The following is a 26,387-nucleotide window of genomic DNA, read 5'->3' on the forward strand; positions in this document are numbered from 1 at the left end:
GCTTTGTCAAATACCGTCACGCAGCACTGTCTACTAATTTTAGTCGAACTCATTTCTTCACCTTGCCGAAAAAACAAAATCAGGTACAGTGTGGATTTACATTTTAGTCCAAAATTTAATTAGTGGGATTAAGTCCATTTTGCTACAGGTGGTATGTAGAATCGTTACAAGCTGTTCATGAACAGTTGGTGAATTGAAAAGCAGGGTCAGGTTTAATGTTATGAATACCTCGAAAACAAAGACCCTTTGATTAAGACCTTGAAAACTAAAACTTCGTCGAGTAATGCCTAAGGAAAAGTGATTTGTTGTGATTTGTGAGTTATTTTGTGGTCCGAGTAAAACGTTCCCCATAATGCATTATACACAACGCATTGGTTGTGATGTAAACAGCTAACAGCGGTACAATTGGTGTTTTAGAGCGGTGCAATCTGAAGTTAATTTACCTCTAGTGGAACTGAATAATCGAGAATAATATAGGTCACGATAACATTGTGTTATAATCAGAACAAAAAATTGCTGTTGTGACCTCGAATCGCCTTTTAAAAATTCGAATGTTTGCAATATTTCTGGCTCGTATTAAAACGCACACGTATTTTGCGCTCATTTGGGGGATGATCATTGCGTGACGACAGTCACAACGGTGCAGTCCACTGAGTCGAGCTACTGAGGATTTAGACCAGACGTTCTGACTGACCTAACGACCAATCTTGCCATTTTTGTAGGTGGTACCCGCGAACAACAATAGAGCAACTGCGATCTTTCCTAGACAAAACAGCAAAGAGGAAACGATAGACATTACATACGAGGCATTGTGCTTCGGTATAATATATTGCGACCGTAACGCTGTAAGAAGGTCCGGAAGGGGGATGGATGGGGGGGGGGGGGGGTATAAAATCCCATTTCCCAGCCCAAATTTTGCCCAAATCATATTTCCCAGCCTATTGTTTAGTTTTCCAAATCTTAGTCCCAGTTCTTTTGTTTATTTGTTTGTAATTCCAGTCCCAGTGGCCCAAATTCCATTTTCCCAGTAAAAATTTGCCCAAATTCCAGTTCCCATCTTACCCCCTTGGGCCCCACCTGTAACCAATCCGGCATATATACTAGTTATGCAACGCTTTCGAGTGGTATACTATGGAATATCCCACGAGTCACTTGTATTTTTTCGGTATACACACGAGCCTTTAGGCGAGTGTGTATACCAAGAAAATACAAGTGACGAGTGGGATATTCCATAGTATACCACGAGAAAGTGTTGTGTAACTATTTTATACCATGCCATAGAAAATACGCTTACTAAATTTCGTCGAGAATAAGATCGCAGCGCACGATGGGAATGTTGAGTTGAATACCGTCGAATATACAACGGCTTTTCTGAATTCTGATTGGCTGTATTTTCTATGGCATGGTATAAAGTACTGTTCGAGACAGACTTTTGCATAGCCCGCGAGAAACACGGAGGGATATCCGTCTGATGTTTCACGCCGCCGAAGTACCGTCCGTGTTCGCAGGCTCCCCTCTGCAAGCTCCCCTTCTCACACTGGAACTCAATCGATACACTGCGAAATCAAAGTGAACATGAGCCGGAAGGAGTGAATTCGCCCTGCTAGCGCTCATCGGAACCCGGAAATGGCCTTGTCATTTTCCGAGTTAAAATATATCACACTGTACTGATTTCCAACACTAAAGCAGTTTATTTCTCTTCTCGGGATAAATCAAATTCAAAAAAACATACTCTATACATTAGTACTTACATTCTCTCTTCATTTATACTTCTTACGGTTGATTAATTCTTGCATCAGACTAAAAAAAACTATTGCAGCGAAAATTACAAATAACCATAATGAACACGATTAAGGTAAATCAGTAAATTACGGTAATGATAGTTCTATTGTTAAAATGAGAGTTTTAGAAATTTGAGTAAAATTAAATTTTAGTTTTTGTTTTCTTCACGTCGATACTGAGAACTAAATTTGGTTACCAGTAATTTTACTGCTAAGTAACTACACCGACTGTCGGGGCTTTTGCAAAACTAAAAAAAAATAAAGGAAAAAACACGAAAGATATATATGATATATATTTCAACCGTGTTTCCAAAGCCGATAAAAATCGAAAATACATTTCGCGACCAATCAGATTTCGGAATAACCTTCTACGCACACGTTGTTATGGCTCGTCACGCAATCTTTCCTTGGGGAAAAAAGATTGCGTGACGCGCCAAACGAACGACTGGCAAGAGGCTTAGTTTAAAAATCATTTTATCCACATTTAATTAATTTATTAAAAGATCATAAAGTTCGAATGCCAATTAACTATTTTATTTGATTGCATTGCAGATTGACGAGAATGAGAGCATCACTTCTGCGCAAATTGAACAAATTAACAGTGCCGGGTTTTTGGCGCGCGAAGCACGACTATTTCCCGCGAACACTCAAACTACACAATGGCGAGAAGGTAAAGCTGTTTTTATGTAGTTCTAACATGTCTACTTACAGACCGTTTGGTATAAAAAAAAACTGTCACCGGCTAATTTGTTTATCTTTTTAGATAATTGCCAGTACCATCTTTTGTCATTCCTAAGTATTTATCGAGGAGGAGGGTGGGAGGATAGGATCGCGGATTAGCGGGGAATTTTAACGCGGATTCTAAACAGATTCTGTGCGTGGATACTAAACAAAGTTCGGATGACTTTGGTTGGTCTTCGTGGGTTGGCGGAATTGTCGCAAAAGCAGGCAATGAAACGAAACTTCTTAAAAAAATGGCATAAAAAACAGCATCTACCGGCCGTCGCAGTGAAACAATACCACAGACAGTTTTCAAGTAATGCGGATTCGGATTTGAAAAAAAAATAGTGGAGAATTGACGGAATTGGCCAAAAAATAGCACAGATTGGCGGAGTTTCGTACCCCTATTTACCCCCTTTTTATTATCAGTAAATATAATTTTTGTGCCGATAAACTTGCAACCCGCTTCGTCCTTAGTTGCTGTTGTATTTTGTCGGAAAAAGGCGGAGAACGGGGAGGGCGGGTCTTGAGGGTTAAGCGGAGAAACGCGGAGTTGTCCTAATGCAACAGGCCCACAACTCTGCGCGCACTGCGCAGTAATTTTAACAAGGAGAGACGCCTGGGGACTAGTCAGTGTCGTAAAGACGTTAACAGCAACTGATGCCAATGGCGACTGAATAAAATTTTTGATTTTTCTAATCTATCTTCTTTTTTACTTCTCTTTTTTAGTGTAAGCAACTGTTTTCGTCCAAAGAAATGGATCGGCGTCTGAACCGAATCCGCGATCACATGGAGAAGGATGGCATTGACGCATGCGTGTTTACATCATATCACAACATTTACTATTTCAGTGATTTTCTGTACTGCTCAATGGGACGTGATTATGCCATGATTGTTACTGATGAAAAGGCCATAACCATTACTCCATGTAAGTACCCGTCAATCGTCGCCCCTAGGGTAACGTGCATGATCAGAGAAAGGGGCGTGGAGTGAAAGAGTTGGCATGAATCGAAAAAACTCGATATGTGTGATAAAAGTAAGATGGTAAATGTTACGCCTGGCTTCAGTAAAGTATGAGGTGATATGGAAATCTTGCCAACTACAGCTTCAATCACAGGCAGACCACCCTCTGTTTTAATGTAGCTAAAGAGAGCCTTATACACCTCGGAATGGCAAAACAAAAAACAAAACAAAAACAAAAAACACCAACAACAACAACAGCATTCATGACCCAGTTAACATTTTTTGAACGTACCCAGGCACCGCTTTGTAGTTCGCCTTAGGTCACAGAAAGGCTTAGCTGTCTATCCCCAACCTTAATTCAATGGTTTTACAGACAGAGTGGTTTTAAAACGAAAACTAAAGCAATTTCAGTGATCAATCACGACTAACGTACGCCTGAACGTAAGCAACAATAAGAACAGGAAGCAAATTATGAGACCGGCGCCAAAGGGGAGAAACACACGTGACCAAGTCGTGATTGGTGGTGATTTTACATCTGATTGGTCGAAAAGGTGGCGCGAGTTTTTAAACCAATTACATAGCGTAAAACACCGGTTCAACTTTAAAATTCAATACCCGATTCCCTCGATAGCGCGCGCCTGCAGGGAATCATGGAAGTTGTATTCATCAGACCATGCGCGAGACTCAGCAATGTGCATCGTTGCTGAGTCTCGCGCATGTTTTGATAAATACAACTACCGTGATTCCCTGCAGGCGCGCGCTATAGAGGGAATCGGGAATTGAAAACGGCTCAACAGCTGCAGGCCAATAGCTTAGTTATTTGTCAGACTATAGAATAAGGAACCTGATTCCATTTTATCGATTGCATGAATTAACTTGCATGTTTCTTCCAGTCAGGCTGCAACGAATTGACTGCGCTTCTAGTACGCAGACGTCACAGTTCCTAAATTTTAACCGCCGACCGTTTACCTCAGTTAGTAGAGCGCCCGATGGTCGTGCGGGAGGTCTTGGGTTTGACTCCCAGACCAGACCAACACTCAGGGTCTTAAAATAACTGAGGAGAACGTGCTGCGTTCGCAACACGCCGGGCCAGCAGAGTGCTTGAAGCGGCACTCACGGAAAAACTTTTTGCTGTTTTATCCGATTGAGCTCAAATTTGGCACAATGATAGAACTTTTTATTCCAAACAATAGTATGATTTTTGTTTTTTGAATTTAACGGTTTTTGGCGGGAAAATGACGTCACAGTGCTGAAGGAGATCTCACAGTGCTGAGATAAAGTGAAATGCGAAAAAATTATTGAAAAAGCTCAATCCGTCTTGAAGATATAGAGTTTGAAAATTTGAATTTCCCGCCATTTTGTTACTATTTTTAGAACAATTACAAAATTCAAATCTTTATACCTTCAAGGCGGATTAAGATTTTGGAATAATTCTTTCGCATTTCACTTTATCTTAACGTCTTCTTTCAGAATCGTGTACTTTTTGTGCCATTACAAGGGAATAAAAATTTGCCTTTAGCACTGTGACGTCATTTTCCCGCAAAAAACCGTTAAATTCAAAACAAAAATCATACGATTGTTTGGGATAAAAAGTTCTATCATTGTGCCAAATTTGAGCTTAATCGGATAAAACAGCAAAAAGTTTTTCCGAGAGTGCCGCTTCAAGCGCTCTGCTCGGGCCCGGCGTGCAATGACATCTTCAAATGGTTAGATATTCTAGTCTTCTCGGATAAGGACGAGAAGCATCATCAGCATGGGGACGTGAAAGAACCCACACACTAATCGCAAAGAGCAGAGCACGGAGTTCTCGGTGTTGTGGTCTGGCCTATACACATGCATCCGTGGCCATGGGTTAGGTGGTGAGATGAGATCATATACATGGACAGATAGCGGCTGCAAAAGGCGCCTGATATGCTGATCTCGTCCCGTAACTCTTAGTGTGAAGCACATTGAGCTTTGTAAATGCGCTATACAAGAACCATTGTCATTCATTCTAAATTGTTGTAAGCTTAATAACAGGTCTTGCCTTTATAGCTGTTGATTATGGGTATCCATGGAGACGTACAACTTGTGACAACATTAGTTACACCAACTGGAACAAAGATAATTTCTATCAAGCTCTTCAACAGCAGGTGATATATAATCGCTTTGTATATGTTTCTACTGTAAATGGAGGTCGCTGCACTTTCACAGCGTCTCTCTCTACCCTAAAATGTAAGTGTGTACTGATGAATTGCTAAGGGCCAAATCTGATAAATCGTTCGGGGGTAGGGGGTAGGGCTTAGGGACAGGTGATGGACTGGCATCCCATCCAGTAAGTAGCAACATGGATACTCCCCAGAGCTGTTTTTAACTGTCAAAAGACTGAGATTTTCTTTTCAACATAACTTCCTAGTAGCTATGCGTCTGTTGCGCTAGATTTGGTCAGATTTGGGTTGCTGTCCCTAGTTTTCTCAATTTGCTGACTTGGCAATTCTCGGTCGCGGGGGGGGGGGGGGGGGGGTTGTGTAACATTCAGCGAGCAGTTTGGTTTTGTTCTGAATCATCGATTCGCATTTGTGTGTCGTGTCGCAGGCTAGGAAAAGGAGACTGCTCGTAGTCTACGATACGAGGTTTGATTACACTCTTTTTTTATAAGAACCATTTTTATAAGAACGTTGGGCTGAGATTTGCATAAAAGTTTAAGAAAACGTATGGGCTAAAATAAGAACATCCTCAGGCTCAGCCACATTTTATGCGTTCTTATAAAAAAGAGTGTATATCAGATTTGGAGGCTTCTGATAATACTTGTGTTCGTTTTACATCCGTCTGTTTGAAAGCAATCCTACAACATGCTTACGTTTCATTTTAAATAGTTGTCCCTAACCCGAATGTGTGTCATCATGCTTGTGTACTCGAGGTTATTTGATTATTTAGCCTATCAAGTACGGTAACTTGAAAACTCAAGCCATGCCCGTGTCTTGGTCAGTTATATATCAGAAATGCGCTTCAGCCATCAATGCATTAAAAAAGTCTGTGTCCGAGCCAAGTGGCCCATACAGCCGGAGCTTATCCCGGTTTCATCGCAGGGTTACCCCTAGCAGTAAATTCAACGGTACCCATTTATACACCTGGGTGGAGAGAGGCACTGTGATAGTAAAGAGTCTTGTCCCAGAACACAACTTAGAGCCCCGGCCAGTGGTGAACTGGGCCGTTTGACTCGGAGTCGAGTGCGCTAACCATTAGGCCACCGCGCCTCCCACGCGATCAATGCATACAGATAATGATAATTCACCTTTCAAATGCTTCGAAACGCAGCGATTCAAAATCAGCAATTGTTACTGACCCGAGATCTTTCTCAATCTTCAGTTACAATCCGCGAAGACAGTGGGCTTCGAATTCCCAGAAATGGGAGGACAACTCAAGAGTTTCTCAGAAGCTTTACCACAGGCCAAGTTTGTGGACGTGACGGAACCGGCTATGCTCATACGTCGAGTTAAGTCCCCGGAAGAAATTGAAATTGTTCGTCAGGGGTCCCGAATAGCAGAGCTTGGGGCGTATGCGGGGATAAAGGCCCTTCACGAGGGTGTCCCAGAATACGAGGTAACTCTTGCTTCAACTAACACCATGGTACGGGAAATAGCTGCAAATTTCCCACACATCGATATCAGAGACAGTGAGTAATATTCATTATATATACATGTTTTTCTTGTAATAAAGGTTACTAGTTTTTTAGTTGATGTTGTAAGTTGCCATTATTTTGTTTATTAAATCAGTTTAGCAGTGATCCGTGGCTACGGAAAACTTTATGATGAAACGAAAACAACTTTAGCTCACCGATAGCGGCATTGCTTACACTGAAGTGTTATTGTATAAAACAAATAGATTCCATTTTGCCGTGCGTCTGTTCAGTTATAGATCACAGATGACGTCAAAATGTGGTAAGAACTAAAAAGCGGACCACGAGCCGCTACGCGAGTGGGTCACTGATGTTCTTACCACATTTTGACGTCTTCTAATAGATAACAGGCATCAACCAATCACAACGGTGTTTTTTAAAAGAAATAGAAAACAATGTTTTCGTGTTTCTATCGAGTCATAGAAACACTCATGAAAGTTTGGGAGAACTCGAAAAAGCTTTGGAAACACTTACCTATCGGATCGTGTTCCAACGGCATTTCTCGTTCTCCCAACCTTCCACATATCAGGACGTCGGACTGCAGATTGAGATTTCCAGGTTAGGCTTTGCCATCGCGACTTGCGTTGTGAGTTTCACATCAAGAAAACAACGCAATTTTACAGAGCATATCTTCAGTCACGAGTAGAAAACTGGGTACTGGTTAATTGATTAGCAAGGCGACCCTACAAATTCTGGTTAGGGCGACGGTTCAGTGATGGATTAAAATTCAGGGAGAGTAGCAGTATTCGTTACCAAAATGGAAGTTAGGGACGGACCATTATTTTCTTGGAGGGGGGGGGGGGGGGGGATGAAACATTTTCCTCTGCAAACTTTTTTTTTAGTTTATGCATCTCTGCAAACATTTTTTTTCGAAATTCTTACTATTTTTTGTTATACATGTCGTGTTTGCAAACAATTTATTTTGTCTTTCCAGGCCCTGCAAACAATTTTTTTCAATATTTTTCATCCCCTCCCCCCTCCAAAAAAATAATGGTCCGTCCCTTAAGCCCTTGCGCTAATAAGCCATCGTCCTGCTCCAATATCCACTTGCCAGATGCTTTCCCAGTAGTACCGATCGAGGGCAGGACAACTGTAGATTTCCTCAATACAAATTCCATGTAATCGTGACCCCCATTTATGTCTTAGCTCACTCTTCCCCCTCCTGAAGCCCACTTCTCCCCCCCCCCCCCCCCATAACAACGGCAGGTCTTCGCTTCTTACGTTTGGTTATGTTTTTGTGCTCTTCTGAATAAAACTTGTAACGATTTTTTCGTCTCTTTTTATAGCCTGGTCTTGGCTGCAGTCAGGAATCAACACAGACGGAGCACACAACTTTCCCACAAGTCGGCGGGTGCAAAAAGGAGATATTTTGAGTCTGAATTGTTTTCCTATGATAGCAGGGTAGGTTCAAGAACTTCAAGGTCGGAGCAGACGAAGGGGCAAGTCCCCGCGACTAACAAATCCGAGGGATAAGTCGCTACACGTGAAATATTCATTTTTTTGTCAAGAAATCTAGTCGTAGGGACTTGACCCACGAATTCAAACTTAACGCATTTTAGACTTTTCGTTCACAATTTGATAACATACACTTAATGACTGTTCCCGAGGGAAACAGCTAAAACATTGAGACTCGAGGGAAACAAAATCAACTGGTTTCCCGAGGGATCAGTCATTAAGTGTTTTGTTATAGCACGACGAAGACTTAGAAAAATGGCGCTCGTCCGTCAACATTCCTGGGTAACATTGTAATGTTAACCTCTGCCGTCATAGATTTCACAATGTTGCCCACTCAGAGCTAGTCTTTTGGAGGAAAACAGTTTTTATCGTTGGATGTCATGTGACCTCAAATTAGCCAATAAGAGCGCACGTTGTTAGGGAAGTATTTCTAGCTATATAACTACACCATTTGCCGAAGTTTGCAATCCTCTTTCATTTGCGTTTTTCTTTTTTTACCAACAGCAATTACTCGGTCATAGAGCGCACGCTCTTCTTCGACCACGTGCCTTCAGACCGTCACATGGAATTGTGGGAAATCAACAACAAGGTCCACCGCAAGGGCCTGGAACTGGTCAAGCCAGGTGTGCGGTGCGGTAATGTTGCGCAGGAACTCAACGAAATTTACATGGAACACGACATTCTGCAGTACCGCGTCATCGGGTATGGTCACTCCACAGGCGTTCTCTCTCACTACTACGGGAGAGACTGGGGTCTAGAGTTCCTGGAGCACGTAGATACCGTGTTGGAGCCTGGAATGGTGATTACTATGGAACCAATGATTGTTGTTCCTGAGGGACATCCCGGAGCTGGCGGGTACAGGGAGCACGACACGCTGATTATTACGGAGACTGGGGTAGAGAATACAACAGCTTCATTCCCCATTGGCCCTGATCAGAACATCGTAAAGAACTGACACCACCGAGATTAGAATAAAATGCAGTTTTGACGTTCCTGATTTTTGGCCACTGTACTTTCTCCCCCTCCTGATTTCGTTTATCTCAGCTGGTGGGCCTTTGGTATGAGAAACGATAGGATTATAGACATAGGATTATTGAATTAATTCGGTTTTTTTTATTGGCTGTTTGAAAACAAAGAAATCTTGAAAGGAAGTCAAAAACGCCAGGACTCTCCCACACCGGTACTACGACTGCATATACATGAAGTCGGAAGTCCCAGAATCTTGGACTGGAAATCCTTTGCCCTTCGTTTCTCGTGCCAAGGCCCCGTGTGAGCTAAGAGAAGCGTAAAGGGCCATGGGGACGAGAATAGCCACTGTACTGTAAAACTTTAAATAGCACAAAGTAAATACGTGCGCTGATTGGTTAAAAATTGTGTTTCTATAACTCGATGGAGACACAGACAGTTGTCGTAGATACGGCAATCAATATTCACGGCGCTGAAATAAGCAATGCAAAAACAACAACTAAGAATTGTGCCAAATTTTAATGTCATAGCTGACAAAAACCAGGTTAAGACTAAACAAATATTGCACACTTGAAAACAAGCGAGTAAGATGTTTACCGAGCCTGCTACACATTCAAAAATAGTCTGTTAAAGAAATTATCGAAGCGGCTGACCTTTCAAAGAAGTATATGAATTGGCGCAACTTCACACCATTCTAGGCTTTGCAGCACTTCAGAACTATTCACAGTTGCTCAACAGGACAAGATATTCGTCCAGAATGCCGAGTCAAACTTCTTTTCACAGAAAAATAATGCACTTTCCACTCCAAGGTTCGAGTCGCTCGATCGGCAGCGTCGGTCGTCAAACCGGTCGATGAAGCGAAATAAAACCATAATTCTTGACTCCTTCCAGTGCTTGACTTCAGTTAAACCATCGCATCGGCTTAGTTATTTCTCATAATTACGTTAATTTTGGGGGCCTGTTTTCTTTGTTTGTTTGGCACAAAACCTGACGGTGAATTTTAGCCTTCAAGCAGTTGATTTATTTCTGTTCATCGACTTCCTTACTATGAATGGTTGATTATGTTCATGACGTAAAACCGCGAGGTGAAGAGAATCTACGTTTTGATGTTAAATAAAGCGCTAAATATTACTTTGATGTGCGTTATTTTCTTTGTGCTGTTTTCTAAAAGAAATAGAAAACATGTTTTCCGTGTTTCTATCGAGTTATAGAAACACTCGTGAAAGTTTGGGAGAACTCGAAAAAGCTGTGGAAACACTCGTCTATCGACTCGTGTTCCCACAGCATTTCTCGTTCTCCCAAACTTCCACTCGTGTTTCTATAACTCGATAGAAACACGGAACATGTTTTCTATTTCTTAAGTAAAACAACAGTCAACGCAAGTTATGGGCGAACTTGAGTTCGACTTCAAATGCAATTAGTTAGTTCATATTTCAAAACGTGGGACTTCTCATAATCAGTCTTACGTATACAGACAACATGCAACATTTTTTCCTTGCGGGCGTGTTGTTGTCGCATGTTTTAGCGGTGGTGGAATATTCCTACAGACAAATTGTCTTAGGTTGTTGAAAATTGGTAGTTTTAGAAGCGGACAGGAAGAAAAATGATCAAAATAGAACTTTAACTGTACTAAACTAAGATAAAACTGTCGCAGGAACAAACCGAGAAGATATCTTAACATGTATTAACTAGATTTATACCATGCCATAGAAAATACAAGTGACTCGTGGGATATTCCATATTATTTTTTTCCAAGAGGGCACGGTAACGAATCCTGCAATCTGATTGGTTCTTAGCGCGGGCAAGATTCTCCTATCTCTGCCCGCTTCCACGGGCCACGGTAACGCTTTCGTGAGTTTAATTTCGCGGCGAGACGAACTAGTCCATGACAGTTTTGCTCTCCAAAATCGATGTTGTTGCTCACCAACCGTTGTTAAATTTGTATGGGAAAATTAGCAGTGGAATTAAAGGCCTTGAAGTTCTGCAAAAGGCGAGTATTCATGATCTTTATTGACAAAATGAAGTTATAGTTTTATGATCGTGGTTTGTCGATCGATGTTTGTGCATTCGCACTGATTTTCACGCCATTGCGGTTAACCGCAAGTCGGCGGGTATACAGACTCGATTTATCCGTTCAAACACCTTGCTTTTCTGCTACTTTTCTCCAAAAACGGATACTGCTTATCGCCATTCAAGAAAATGAGAGGCTTTTTTAATAACGGTCAAATTAATTCTCGCAATATTGTGCCGTGTGTAGGCGACCAAACTTCACATTTCAGCTTCATTCAGTTTCACTTTCGCAAACTTTTTATCAAAACAGAATACTGTGGGAATAAACACAGAGGTTTTTGACTCGTTAAATACAAATGTAAATAGCTGGAAAATATGTGTTGCCGTGTAAGTGCTTTCCAGTCCGAAAAGTAAGTTTAATTAACTGAAAGAACTCACAGGCCGAAATGGAGTTCAAAGTGTTTCGCAACTCGCTGATTTTTTATACTCTGTTTTGGTTCTACATTGTGCTTTTTATTATTTCAGATGCTTTTTTCTTGCTTCTGATGAACTTCTCCTTGAGTACTGTTCATTTTAGCGAATTTAATTTGTTTGGCAGTAAGCTCTTTAATATAGCAGTGAATATAGCAAACGAATCATTCTTCACTCTTGCCGTAGACTCACTAGGATGCGCGCGGATAATACAAACACATTTTGCAAGAAAATCTTTGTAGGTTTTTTTAATCAAACACATTAGAGGTAGGAAAAAAATAAATAAGTTATTTACCGGCTTAGGGTCAGTCCGTATAGTGAAAAACTGTGACCTCGGCCTTGAAAATGCTGCCCTCGGCCTGCGGCCTCGGGCAGCATTTTCAGACCTCGGTCACAGTTTTTCACTATACGGACCTCCCAGCCGGCAAATAACATATATTTATTAAAAAACTAGCAATTAAATATTGCAATTCTTGCGTTTTGATTGGTTAACAGGCAATGGCATATAAGCTCATATACCATTGACCACAAATATGGTAGCCAAAACGCGTCAACGAAAACAGCTGGGGAGCTCAAATATTGCAATTCTTTGGGCGTTTTTTAATAAAACAATTATTCCACTCACGCTTGTTGGATATGAGATCATTATAGCCCACTCGGCGCTACACTCCTCGTTGGCTATCTACCATCAGAAACCCATAAGGGTTTCTGCAACCATCTCATATCCCACGCGCGCTCGTGGAATAATTGTTAAGTATACCACTCGAAAGCGTTGCATAACTAGTAAATAAGAGTAGTTGAATATATACATATTTTTTTTAATAAAAATGAATCTTACAGCAGACCTATTGACTTCATGAATTATTTCTGCCTATATCTACAACTATAAATGCACATTTATATTGACTTTGAACTTTCCCAGCTTGAGCATGTTACTGCAATAAAGACACCAACAAGACTTTAGCCAGGGTAACTGAGGATCTTGGGTACGCGCTGGCCAAGGTGCTACATCTGCCTTCAGCCTATTATAATTAACACAGGTGATATAACAAGATCACGCAAACGATGTTTTAAAAGTGGACACCTACTTCTGGGACCTAAAAATAGAAGTGAAAAATGTTTGTCTTGTGTCCTTATGATAAACAGTCAAGTATGATTGGTCACTCGCTATAAATGGACACGCAGGTTAATTTCGTCTTGTGACACGCGCGAATTACGCGTGTGTCGTGATATTGTTCTCATCTCTATGATCTTTCTTCCCTTGCCCGTATTATTTTGCCCGAATCAAATTACTCCATAATTTGTTTTTTTTTTTTTTTTGGTTAAGTAGACGCATAATACAAGTTGACTCTAAGTTTAAGTTTGTCCATGAGCCACAAGTGGGACTATCCAGCGGTCCAATAAAAAAAGTGTTCGTTTCTAGCCACTATATCCTGTGTCAAAACGAGGCACATTTCACAAGTCACGTGATAAATGCAGGGTTTAAAATTTTCACATCTCCATCTCGGCCATTAAATCATCAGCATCCGGTAGAGTCTTGTCCGAGCCTCTTTGACGGAGGCGAGGTCGAGATGAAGTTGAACTGGAAGAAGAAAAAAAAAAAAGAAAACGAAAAGCATGAAACTGAAATTGTTGCAATTTTAAACTATAGCAATGCTTTAAAGATAAATTCCAGTCCGTACTGCGCAATCTCGGCTGCAATGTTTATGTGAGCCTCACACGAAGGAATGTTTACTAGCAAAACTAAAACTTCCGTGACAAACTTACCTTTTCCTTCATTATGAACGCCAGATATCCTTGCAGAACAAATAATAACGAGTAGAAGAACCTTGGCGCTATTTGAAACCAACGTTTCAGCTCATCGGGAATCCTTGAACGAAACGAACCGTAATGGCGGACTAAAAAACTCCATGTATGCTGTCACCGAAGTGTAACATTTCAACGAATTCAAAACAAAAACGAAAACAAACCCCGAGTCTGCGCAGTACGGACTGGAAATCAGCTTTAATGCAAGGGGTTCTAGTCCGGCCATTGTTTTGCGTTGTGTTCTTAGGCAGGCAGTGTAAAATGCAGAGTACTGTCAACTGTTTGCCGTTCACCAATCCACTGTGTTGTTAGACAACAAAAGTGGGGAAACAGTCTGCAGTTACAATGGTCTGGCCCCAGTTGTTCAAAGGGTGGATAACGCTATCTATTCGATAAATCACTATCCGTTGGGCAGCGAAGAAGGTTTTTTATGACAGTTATCGTCACTGGATAGCGATTTATCCGGTGGATACCGTTTTCCACCCTTTGAACAAATGGGCCCTGAAGTCTGCAGTTTAAACTTACATGTAGCACTGAGATTTGAAGATTTGAGTGGCAAGGCTAAGGCAATCTGGAATATGATGAGAACGGCTAGTGGAGGCGTTAACCTATACTGCAATTATACTTGTATCCCATCGAGGCCCGGGGGGTGGGGAAGCAATATTCGCAGTCGCTTAATAGTAGTAGTAGTAGCACTTTATTTAAACACATGTCACCAATGAGCCTGGGGCTCGTTAATGATTATCTATTCAATAAAAATACAAAAATTAAACTATAAAATTTAAAATTTAAAAACTAGACTGTAAAAAATTAAAAACTACGTAGACAATAAAATTTAAAAATGTAAACTAATCGATACAAAGATTACAGCAGCAGTTGGCCTCGGTGGTCAGGTTAACATTGTTACCAATCTCGAGCCCATAGTGTCTCCCGGCTCCGCGGTCCGTCAGCGGTTGGTCAGCGGTAGGGTCGCCGGTACACACGAGTCCATACCATACCGCTGACCGACTAGACGGACTCTGGGCTCGAGATTGCATTGTTACAGAAACCAGAGAGAATTGACAACTCCGAACACATGTACACCTTCCTGTTTACGACACCACAGTGTGATTCGGATGATCACCGGCCACACCTCACATCTCTATTTCTCATGTTTTGTTGTTGTTGTTTTATTATATACTCCCTACATCAATAGGGACGGATTTTACAATTGACCATTTTAAATGTTTGCTCAAGACCTATTTTTTAAACTGCATTTCAATAATCATGTTTTCTATTCTTTTTTTCTGTAATTTTTTTAGCCTTTTTGTCATATTTTATAATCAATTTTATTCTTAGCGTCTTTTTAGCATTATGATTAGTTAATTGTTGGATTTTTTATCTTTTAAGTTTTAATTGTGAAGCGCGTACGATCATCCCGTCATTAAGCATGTGCTATAAAAGCTTGAATTATCATTATTCTTCTGCTGAAATGAAGTCTGAATGTGCTCACAGCTCTTATTCATGCTTTGAACTAAATTTACTCTCACCTCTCCCCTGATGAGCTGCTGGGTGTCTTCTTTACTGAGGGTACCTTGGGTAAAACAAGCTTGGCTGCTGGGGATTCCTTTGGCTTAGGATCCCGTCGACGGCGCCTAACGCAGTGCAAGGAAAATCACAGACAATAAATTACCTTATTATAGGAAATTAACGCTTCATGTAATTAACGCGAATTTCAAAAATTCGCGTTAATTTAAGTCGCGTTAATTGTTGTTAACGTTAATTTCCGCGCCGTTAATTAAGTGGAGCGTTAATTTCCGCGACCATAATTTCCATTACTTTGGCCCCAATTTCTCAATACAGTCCAGCCGTTAATCTCCTCGGAAAAAGGGCTATTTCATCAGGGTGGAAATCTATCTCTGTACTTAGCCAGAGACTTTACTTTCACAGTACCTCTCTCTACCCAGGAGTAGTAATGGATACTGGCCAATTGCTGGAGGGGGAGGGGGGGGGGGGGGGGGCTAACCCGTGATGGAATCAGGGGCACCCAAGGAAATTGCGATTTTAAGCCTTAAGCCTTAGCCTGAGACAAGCGTGTCTTTTCGGATACGCTAGCTGAACTTTCAAACTTCAGAAAATTTTAGTGAACGAAATATTGTTACACGAATTTACAAGCAGCTGTTTCCTTCTCGAAAATCGTAGCTGGCCTTTTTTTCGTACCCAAAAGGAGATTTTTCTCTCTCCGAAGACAAAGACATTACCTTCCCCATGCCACGAAAGTTTGAGCTAAAGAATCCTCCAGATTTTTATCACACTTTAATCCGAAAATCGCCATAATAGGTCTTCCGATATTCACTGAAAAGATCTGTTGGGTTCCCCTGTGGAATAGCATCCCAGCAAGGGAAGAAGCAAATATAGTCATTTCACGATAAAGAAACTAGAGTTAAGTATGAACCAGCGTTAGTGCCGAGCCGTCTAGCTCATCTAACTACTGGGACTGGTAAAGACTTTAAAATTTACCTTTGCTATTGACACTAAATGATGCTCGCATTTCAAAACTCAAATTGTAACATCTCCATTCCCCATTCGTACTGTACTTCACCCTCTCTTCCCAGCTTCCCACTTGTAAGCATAACTCCCAGTTACTACCTACGGTTTCTTTAACAATGTTTTCCCCTCAGCTAGTAAATACTTCACCTCTTGAATGTAGGTTTAATTTCTTCATTTTCCTCTTCTGGTAACAATGAGTGACTTAAAGCTGTAGAATTGGCTTTCTGTTCATTTTCTTTTATAGAGTCTGTACCAGGTGACTTTAAGAAAAAAATACATTTAGTTTGTCAATTTAACTCCAAACTTTAAGCAAATGCTCTTCACTAGAACTACATATATTAGCCCTGATTTTTATACATTATACTCCTATCTAAAATATGAAGTGACACACTGGGCAACCCTCCAGTTGTACATGTACATGGTTGCCCCAGCAGGCAGGTCTGGGGCAGCTAGAAAACAACTTTAAAACTATAAGAACTACAGCAATTGGTGGTGGAGGAAAGGGGAGGTGCGTGCACGCCAAGAAGGGGCATATGGATAAAAAGGGGTTATTGGACATATTATGTTATCCACCATATTGGATTACAGTCTTTTTAACTATCATAAATATGATAATTTGTATGATATAGGTATCATAGTAATATTAGTATGGGTAATCAAATGGTGACGAGTGAAATTAGGAAATAATTTCACGCGCGTTTTGTCGAAATTCTAATAATTTCCCGAGCCTTTAGGCGAGGGAAATTATAAGAATTTTGACAAAATGCAAGTGAAATTATTTCCTAATTTTACGAGTATAACATTTGATTACATTTTAATATCATAGGTGACAAATTACGCTTGCAATCGTTGGTTTTTGACTGGTATAGTGCATCGCGAACTCCGAGCTTTGAAATGTTGAAGGCATACATTTTGCTTAAGTTCGCACGTTTTTTAGTCTTTGAAGAAAACCTTTGAGAGATCCCTTTTTGCTGTTGACAAAAAGTTTCAAAGATGAATCAACCGTCACTTATTTCTCACATTATGACCATAGTTCGTCTTGAATGAACTGAAAATGGCGCCCGTGTAAAACGCTCAAAAATCCGCTCGATGCCATTTATGTAGTTGGCTTAGTCTTGAAGTCGTTTTGACGTTTTGAAATATGAAATATCATTCACAATTTTATTACATGGCCAAGGCTAGCTGGCTAAGATGAAATACAAGCGAAAGTGTACAAAGTTTAAGCTTTAAAACATCTTTTAACCCGGACGCCATCTTGCCGCTAACTACGTTGCCATGGCAATTTTATAATTTCACATGTGAAATTATAAATTAACGTTAAAATTTCGCGCCAAAATTAAGGAGTAATTTGTCACCTATGATATTAATATTATAATCATATATAATATATTAATATTAAAGTTGTGTAGAAAAGAAGGTTTGCCAACGATGACACTTGTGAGAAGGATCCCAGAGGATACACGACGCTTCCACTCAGTAAATTTACTCTAACTAATATATTAATATTATATATATATTATAATAATATATATAAAATAATAATATTACTTAAAGTACATAATGTATATTATATTGTTTACAATTCCATCAATCATTCACTCAAACAGTAACATTAGTAAGCCAAACAAAGAAGAACCTACGTCCTCTGATTCCATTTTTTCAATGTCAGTGTCATCATCTGACTCTTCTTGTCTTGGAAACAACACAAGAAATTAATGATTACTTACTAATAAAGAAATATTCATAATTATTAATAATAACATGTTAGAAAATAATGATTCATGACAATACATGGTCAAATGACGATTACATTGATGGTGAAAATGACAACGATGGTGCACGGTAATGATTGAACCTGCTAAAATGCAGTTCATTGACATAATTATTGTGATTTGCGTGATGCAGTCGTTGTGTCACCCACAAATGACCACTACTCACCATTAGAGTTCTCAGTAGCTCAGTGGTTAGAGCGTCCGACAAGTGTACGGAAGGTCGTTGGTTCGAGTCCCATCTGTGAACTCAGAATTTTTTTCTGAGTTCTTTCTCTCCACACATCAATCCATTATTATTTAAAATGCAGTTATCACAAAAATTCATTTTATAAATTTTATTGTTACAAAATACTTATTAATTAGTGTACCTGCTTTTTCTTTCTTTGGACTTAGTTTTGGTTTGGTCAGGTGAGTCTGGCACTTTATTCCCTGAGAAAACAAAGGTTTTTAAAGGAGTTTACTAAAGTTTAGCATAATTATAGCATTTATAAACATAGCAACAAGGGAAAAATTAGCTAATTATAATTTGTATATCTGGTCTCACATTTATTGTATATTGTAATCATATTAATTAATTATTATTATAGTTTCAAGAATTGTCACCATGAGGATAAATTAATTTTACCTATATAATTGTTGTGGTTGAAAACAACTAACATGAAGCTCGGATTGTAACTGTTTCCTATTATAGTGTAACATGATAGTAGGGTGTAAAGCCTGAAGGCCTTTTTTAGTTCGCTTACTTAAACTGCCAACAAAAAAGTCCAAAATGTTTCTTTTCCATCCTCCGCCAATCAGGCAAGTGATGGATAAAATCCACTAGTCCGACAGGAAAATCTACTAAAACCCTGGGCTATCGGACAGGACTTTCTTTGTACGCTGTTAGTACATGTAATTATTTCCCGTTATGTTGAATACTTAGCAGTTTGGAACTAGTTGATACATGTGCATGACTGTACAGTAAGCTGTGCATGTTTCAATGAATCAATGACATTTTTACCTCGTACAGGCTCCGCATTAGCTGCCTCATTGACTACAAAAACAAACAAATAAAATAAATGAACAAATCAATAAATAAACACATGCAATACTGAGTAGCAAGTCAACATTATAATTAAATTTTTAAAAATTAAGCAGAAAGACAGTACTGTGTATACAGGTGTAGTAGTAGTGGTGGTGCATTTTTTGCAACATAAACACAATATTCTATTCTTTTGCAACACAAACACAATATATTCATTAATTTTCAGTACAGTGCACATTTACAGCGTCATTTCAAGTGAACACACCTAATTCCTTTAATTGTCTTATCTTGCTCTTCTTGTCATTGAGTACAGCAGCAAACTGAAGCAAAAAGATAAAGATGATGGATTTTTATCCATACTGGAGGGTAAGTTGAAATAAACAATTCATAAATAATACACATTACAAGTTATTAACTGAATGAATAAAATGACATTCAACTACACACACATGAGTACATTACAATCAACATGCAATGCATGCAGAAGACATTGCCCTTTGCAGTACATATTGCAGCACTTTGATGCTTGCCAATAATTGCACACAAAATTTACTTGTACACTGAGATCTAGATGGCCTCAGCGAAAAGTGATTTTTTACCTCTATGGAACCGGCAGGGAAATGTAAGGTGATCTAAGCGCCAAATTAGGCACAGTTTTAGACAGTAATCTTTCTCACAATTATTGGCAGTATATGGCAGGATCAGTGGACAGTTCTCTGTTTTTTATTATAAACAAACAAGTTAATAAGGAAATAAACAGGCATCAACAACCATTAAAGTAAAAGGGACCTTCTCAAACAAATCTTTTTCCATTTCTTCTTTGGCTGTTACACTTTTATCAAGAAGCTGAAAAGAAAAAAATATAAATTATTATTTTTTTAATTCACAAAAAAGTCAAAACATGACGGTCAAGCAACATTCTGTTAAATAAATCTGATTGCCAAATGACTTGATTATAATCAACATGTATTTGTTTCATGTTTTTGCAGGGCTTTGAAAACTATTCTACCTACTACAAATGTAATTATCACAAAAAAAATTGCTTTTTCATAATAACGGCCGACTAGTTAGCTCAGTTGTTAGAATGCTGGACTGTCGTGTGGGGGGTCTCGGGTTCGACTGCCAAACCGAACCAACACTCAGGGTCTTAAAATAATCGAGGAGAACATGCTGCCTTTGCAATGACACCTGCAAATGGTTAAATGCTCTAGTCTTCTCGGATAAAGACGATAAACTGTAGCCGAATTATTTGGTCAGCAGAGGACGTTAAAGAACCCACACACTTATTGTAAAGAGTAGGGCACGGAGTTCCCGGTGTTGTAGTCTGGCCTCTTCAAATGTTTTAAAGAGTTGGGTGGTCGAGATCACATACATGGACGGATAGTGGCTGCCAAAGGCTCCTGTAAAATGCTGATTTAATCTTGTACATGGTGTATACCCATACTCATAATAAAAGTTCTTTATTCAAACATGTTCATTTTAAAATGAAACTTATATAGCAAACACAACAACATAAAATATTATTAATGTACTTGTAAGTAAAGGAGATACTTGAGAGCAGTACAGTATGTATCTCTCATTAATTTAGCTAACATTATTGTACAATGTAATAATTAACTACAAGAATGCAAACCTTCAAAGCATCTTTTCTCTCTGAAGAAAGTCTAGCATTGTCAGATCTCAAAGATGACATTTCTTGCTGAAGACATGAACATACATTGTTATAACCATGACAATGATGAGTGTACATATAAGGTTTGCGGTGCTAGTGAAAATTTCTACCAGCAAACTAGTCTGAATATTTAAAACTAGAGTGCAAGCTTTTGAAAGGTGCCAAAAAGATTTTTTCTTAGATCCCCTCACTAACTGTCAAAGGTCAGAGTAAACTGACAATGGTGTGATGATAAGGATGATGACAACAGTGAAGATAATAAGGACGACGATAATGGTCATGATAAGGGTAATGTAGATGGTAACGATGACGGTGACAACAATGAGACAACAACAACACGACAACAATGAAAACAATGATGATGACAATGACATAACATAATTATAATAAATGCTGTGGTTTAAATTTATTTCTTATTCCCTTCCTTTGTTTCAGATTATGAAAATAAAATATGAGATATTCTGTGTGTTGTGCACAGTCTGAGTGAAATAATAAATATGAGTGAAATAATAAATAAATATATAAAACTACCTAGTTTATTTTATTTTCCTGGGTGATCATCATACTATTTTATGCTATTTTCTTCCTTACATTATTACCTTAAGCTGTGCCATTTGGTCCACTGCCAAATCAAAAATGTTCTTAATCACAATGACACTGTCATTAACTTTGGATAAAGTCAATGACCCTAGCTGAAACTAAATTAAGAAAGAGATTTACATTCAAAATGATAGTTCATCAATCAATCAATCAATCAATTAATCAATCAATCAATCAACCAATCTCAGATTCAAATTTCAAACATTAAACTGATAAATTGACAACATCGCGAGATTGTTTATACACAAAATGTGAAATTTGCTGTACCTTAACACCATCTCCAATGTGTTTCTTCCAAGAAAACTGTTATTAAAAAGAAAAGGAAACTGCTGTTTACAGTTCTGTACAACCACTTGAACCAGGCCATTTGGAAAAAAACTGATCAGTTAAAATGTTAATTGAGAACAGTGGATGGTAATCTTTGTTGTAAACAGTGGGTATAGACCAGAACTATGCATTCAAAGGTCAGCACACTTTAATCTCTAATAATGAATTGATTGCTTAATTTTCAATTTGTCCAAGTACATTGTACTACAATTCAAGAGGTTGTACTACAATTCAAGTATGGTTTCTGATGAAGTACAAGTCATGAACCAATATTATTTAAATTCAGGACTCCTTAAGAAGGGATGCTAATTTATCAAGTGCAAGTATGTATAATTATCCCTCCCCTGGTACTGATGGAAAAACTGTACTTCTGGTTAAAATAAATAGAGAGTTTTCTAGCCATAAGACCCCCACAACTCTAATGCAATAAACATTTTCTTGGACTATCTTGGACCCAGGGGGGGTACTCCGGCTTGTAAATGACGGGGATGATCGAAGGATTTTTTTGGGTTTGAAATTTTCGATTCTGGGATTTTTTTGGGTAAGAAGATTTGGCAAGTATTTTTTTGGGTGACTTGATTCAAATAGGGATCCTTTAGGGTATTAAAAACAAACTAAAGTGCTTTGGCACGGCCTTGGCGTATTTATGGTAGGATGAATAATCAAACGCCTCTTCTGGCAATTTAGGGGTAATTTGACAAGGGATTTTTTTAGGGGTTATTTTTGGTCCAGGGATTTTTTTGGGTAATGCCGGAAGACTTAGGGATTTTTTTGGGTCCTGAGTTTTGCCTTCATTCGATCATCCCCGTCATTTACAAGTCGGAGCACCCCCCTGGGTCTTGGACTCTTATTATAAATAATTTTGTTTTGTAAAAAAAACCCAGCAAATTATAAAAGCAAAAACAGAAACATGGCACAGTTTAATTTTCTTTTAACCTGTAAATTTGATCCTTGTGGCTTGGCTTGGTAGACAAAATTATCTTGACTTGTTGCCTGGCCTGTCAGTGCTCTGCCTGTCTCACTGGCAAATTCTGCCACACTCATATCTGTTTTTGATGCCATTGATTCAACAGTCCATGAATCAACTAGATAACAGTTTAGTAAACAAACAAAAAACAAATAAACTGAGATTTGAGAAGAAAAATAAGCAAAAGGAAAATAGAACGACGTTTCGATGACGCCATGTCATCATTATCAAGTTAAAATTATAATACGGAGTTCATGCTTATATAGTGATCTATATAATGATGACATGGCGTCATCGAAACGTCGTTCTATTTTCCTATCGCTTATTTTTCTTCTCAAATGTTTCACAAAACATTTTGTTATTCGAAAACTGAGATTGTCTGGGAATAAATTATCTCAATTTTTTCGAGCATTGAGTGACAGGGCATGAGTAGGGAAAAATCAAGCCTTGGAGGAATGTGTTTTCCAGATAATAATATTATGTCCCCTCCAGGAGGGTTTAAAGATTGATCTGGATATTCCATTTGGATCAGCTTTAATACTTTGCATTAAAAAATTTGGCTTTTGAGACCCTACACCCCCTCATAATTTTCATTGACCTTCTGTGGGATGGTTATGGATATTTTCTGAAACAAGTCAACATTTAACAATTGGTTCATGCTTTAGTGGCACCATCGAGTTATGGAGCACGCGGGAAGTTTGAAATTGAAATTGAAATAAAACCAAGTCCTATTTTGCTTAATATTTCGCTTCCTACGAACAATCATTTCTGATAATGTTGTCCGTTTTTCGCACCGGTTTTGCTGCACAATTCCACCAGCAATGTTATAAAACAATTGGTTTATGCTTTTAGCTGTGTACCATCGAGTTATGGAGCACTTGGGAAGTTTGAAGAGCACTCAAGAAGCTAGAGTTGAGCTTTGATTGCACGGCTCTGCTAACTATGTTATAATATTTTTTGGTCTCTTTCTTTCCCTTCAATTTCCAACACTGATCACATGCATTGTAAACAATAATTGGATGAGGGTTTTGTAATATCCAGAATTATCAAGGTCTCAGTGTTAAGTGTTATCAGCTTCAGCCTTTGGCTTCGGCTGACAACACTGACCTTGGTTATTCCAGGTATCACAAAAACCAAATCTAATTATTTCTGAGCGATTTTGCTTGTCGAAGCCAAGAAAGTATTACTAAACATCATCTTGATTTGGAAAAATCTAATTTACATTTACTTTCTACACACTAATTTACATATGCGATTTCTAAAACCGGTTTCGTCTACGACCTCGTCAGTTGTTCGCCATACAAAATTTGAATATAAACACACGTCATGTAATAACACACGAAAAGTAACTACTCGACACCAGGTCCTTAAAATTTGTTATACAGTAGTTACTTTTCGTGTGTTATTACATGACGTGTGTTTATATTCAAATTTTGTATGGCGAACAACTGACGAGGTCGTAGACGAAACCGGTTTTAGAAATCGCATATGTAAATTAGTGTGTAGAAAGTAAATCTAATTATTATTCATTGTTTTGAAGCAAATTACGACAAACATCTTCAACACTTGTGTAATTTATTTTTTGTCGTCCGACTCCTGAATGTTTTTTTCTCCTTGGGGTATTCAGGGAACAGTAAATTTTCCTTTGCAACTTATGTTGATCTCTTTTGAATCTTTATCGTCCAACAATTTTTGAATTTCTTGCTTGATTGAAGAGGCGAATCTTACTTCGCCGCATGCAAGATGCTACTTACCACCCCTGATTACTTGACAAATTTCTTGGAAATCATGAATTGTGCATGCAACCTACAGATTAGCAGATCAGTGAATAATTTGAAGGTTATGCTGATTTCCAGAATAACTGTAGGCTGTTAGCCAATGGGCAGACAGTTGAGCTCAATGTCACTTGAACTGCTGAGAGGAAGTTTAGTGAAGTCTGATTTGCAAGATTGTTGAAGCAACATGCTGTTAACTTAAGCTTAACACAACTTAAGCTTAAGTTTTAACTAGGAAACACTTTATCCCTTCTTATCTTTATCAAGGCTTGTGTATTCAATCCTGTTTTCTATAGACCCTACCTGATTCGCGCCAAACTCGTTCACCATTGCAAACTGTGAGATCGAATCCATTTTTGCCTTCATCGAACAACTCTGTGAGTAGATAATATTGTACATCCCCAGCCTCGATCCTGGTGAAATACTGCTGCATTTTATAAGATTGTGTAGCGACAAAAAAAAGGTTTATAAATGCATGGAATTCTCTGCCGATCGATTTGCGAGCTGGCGCGTGCAACGAGCGCTCCAAAAAAGACTGGGTATTATGATTGCAATTCCCGAGGGAAGACTGGGTCTGTTTACAAAATGTCACGACATTTTTTTGGCTTTATTTGTTTTTATTTTTGAAGAAATGTAGTAAAATTTTTCGAAAAATAAACCGAGTGATCAATTTTAATTTGAAATTTATCCAAATACACCTGTATAAACGGTTTCATAACCATTGTTTACCATGACGTGTCGGTCATGCAATCCGCGCCAATTTCGAAAGGTCACGCAACAATAATATTCAGTTCCTTGTAGCAGCCATCTTTTCTGGCAGAGAAGTTAGATGCGTTGTTTTATCGCTATAGTGTTACTTTGAGTGCAGAAACAATTTGAGAAACGGCGATAAAGCATGGCAAATCTCTTCGCCATCGTCCTTGCAGAAAACAGACAAGTCTTCCAGCCCGGTGAAACAATTGCAGGCGCGTTGTTGCTCAACACGGACAAGGAAATAAACCTGAGAAATGTTCGAATTGAACTGCATGGATTGGGCCACGTGAGGATTCGTTCGGGTAAAACTACCTACGAGAGGAGAGAGACTTATCTAGCTTTTCAGTCAATCCTTCTAGGAAGAGGTAAGAGAGATTATGTTTTGAATAATGTACACGCAAGTCGTGTATTGATCATGTAACATTAAAACCTTGCTTTTGGACGTAAATCTCGAGCTCACCTAAGAAGGTTGGTCAGCTGAATAATGAACTTATTCTCATATTTATAGTTCCTTGTTTGAGCATCGATGTTGGTTATTATTTTTGTAGCAAAAGAATGTTTTGCGTGCTTTTTACATTTGAAGTAAGAACATAAATTAGTTATTCATAAATTAAAATTCTATATTGACGAGAAACTGAAACGTTTGATAAACCGTAATTTGTCGGTAAAGCATCTAAAAATGTAAAGAGGTCAAAGCGAGGTAATACTGTCTTAAAAATTACACCGTCCCTGGTTATTTGGAGCACGTGAGAAACCTAGAAAGTTTTGCCTTTTAAGTTTCTCTTGCCAGTTTCGACCAGTTGCGTTTTCTAATGTCCGTAGCATTTGCATTGATTTTGAAGTGTCATATCGGAATATCAGACTTCAGTATCAATATAAGCAATTAGATGTCTCTACGCTGACGTAAACGAAGACAGTGCAAGTCCGTGTACTTAACTTCCAGCCCACAATAGAAAACACATTTTTTGGGAAGCTAGGAGGAAAACATCTGAACGTGAGCACTAAAACCAAAACATTAACTGTCAAGACAAGGCAGGCTAAAAATGTACCCCTGCCTTACCTAAGGAAGTCATCCGTGCCTATCCGATTCATTACTGAATTGTAAATACTGTAAAATCCTGGTCATAAGCGTTACCCC

General features: G+C 38.9%; 3 protein-coding genes across 6 annotated transcripts in view; 2 read left to right on the forward strand and 1 right to left on the reverse strand.

The window, feature by feature from the left end:
- On the forward strand, positions 1 to 11,289 carry LOC144647771 (creatinase-like). 2 transcript variants are annotated; one of them, XM_078507457.1, is made up of 8 exons: positions 1 to 83; positions 2,334 to 2,451; positions 3,231 to 3,429; positions 5,499 to 5,596; positions 6,813 to 7,119; positions 8,409 to 8,523; positions 9,082 to 9,920; positions 10,917 to 11,289. In XM_078507457.1, exons 2-7 carry the CDS (start codon positions 2,344 to 2,346, stop codon positions 9,530 to 9,532), a joined length of 1,278 nt encoding a protein of 425 aa, XP_078363583.1. In that variant the 5' UTR covers positions 1 to 83; positions 2,334 to 2,343; the 3' UTR covers positions 9,533 to 9,920; positions 10,917 to 11,289. The 2 variants fall into 2 exon arrangements, with proteins under 2 accessions (XP_078363583.1, XP_078363584.1); XM_078507458.1 differs by having other exon boundaries at positions 11,132 to 11,289.
- Positions 11,290 to 12,830: 1,541 nt separating this feature from the next.
- LOC144647790 (DNA repair protein XRCC4-like) lies at positions 12,831 to 25,099 on the reverse strand. 2 transcript variants are annotated; one of them, XM_078507488.1, is made up of 13 exons: positions 24,800 to 25,099; positions 22,691 to 22,839; positions 21,695 to 21,730; positions 21,427 to 21,525; positions 20,789 to 20,854; positions 19,945 to 20,001; positions 19,421 to 19,475; positions 19,132 to 19,164; positions 18,500 to 18,560; positions 18,000 to 18,051; positions 16,507 to 16,619; positions 15,360 to 15,464; positions 12,831 to 13,606 (listed from the first exon to the last, which is right to left on the reverse strand). In XM_078507488.1, exons 1-13 carry the CDS (start codon positions 24,927 to 24,929, stop codon positions 13,516 to 13,518), a joined length of 1,047 nt encoding a protein of 348 aa, XP_078363614.1. In that variant the 5' UTR covers positions 24,930 to 25,099; the 3' UTR covers positions 12,831 to 13,515. The 2 variants fall into 2 exon arrangements, with proteins under 2 accessions (XP_078363614.1, XP_078363615.1); XM_078507489.1 differs by lacking the exon at positions 24,800 to 25,099 and adding an exon at positions 23,092 to 24,045 and having other exon boundaries at positions 22,691 to 22,878.
- A 160-nt stretch (positions 25,100 to 25,259) lies between these two features.
- Positions 25,260 to 26,387, forward strand: part of LOC144647783 (arrestin domain-containing protein 4-like) — a 62,048-nt gene continuing 60,920 nt past the window's right edge. The window contains exon 1 of one of the 2 annotated variants that reach the window (XM_078507479.1): positions 25,260 to 25,614. In XM_078507479.1, the coding sequence (XP_078363605.1) occupies positions 25,392 to 25,614 (223 nt within the window). In that variant the 5' untranslated portion in view covers positions 25,260 to 25,391. The remainder of the gene's footprint in view (positions 25,615 to 26,387) is intronic. The other variant, XM_078507478.1, reaches the window with a different exon arrangement.

This window comes from Oculina patagonica, chromosome 4, assembly GCF_052425735.1.
Source record: "Oculina patagonica isolate OP01 chromosome 4, crgOcupat, whole genome shotgun sequence".
Lineage (NCBI taxonomy): Eukaryota > Metazoa > Cnidaria > Anthozoa > Scleractinia > Oculinidae > Oculina > Oculina patagonica.

Coding starts and splice junctions, on each gene's coding strand:
- LOC144647790 (XM_078507488.1), bottom strand. CDS start 24,929: ATGCAGCAGTATTTCACCAGGATCGAGGCTGGGGATGTACAATATTAT. Junction 18,561..19,131: donor TAATGCGGAGCCTGTACGAG/GTAAAAATGTCA, acceptor TTGTTTTCTCAG/GGAATAAAGTGCCAGACTCA. Junction 13,607..15,359: donor AGCAGCTCATCAGGGGAGAG/GTGAGAGTAAAT, acceptor TTCTTCTTCCAG/TTCAACTTCATCTCGACCTC.
- LOC144647771 (XM_078507457.1), top strand. CDS start 2,344: ATGAGAGCATCACTTCTGCGCAAATTGAACAAATTAACAGTGCCGGGT. Junction 2,452..3,230: donor AACTACACAATGGCGAGAAG/GTAAAGCTGTTT, acceptor TCTCTTTTTTAG/TGTAAGCAACTGTTTTCGTC. Junction 5,597..6,812: donor ATCAAGCTCTTCAACAGCAG/GTGATATATAAT, acceptor CTCAATCTTCAG/TTACAATCCGCGAAGACAGT.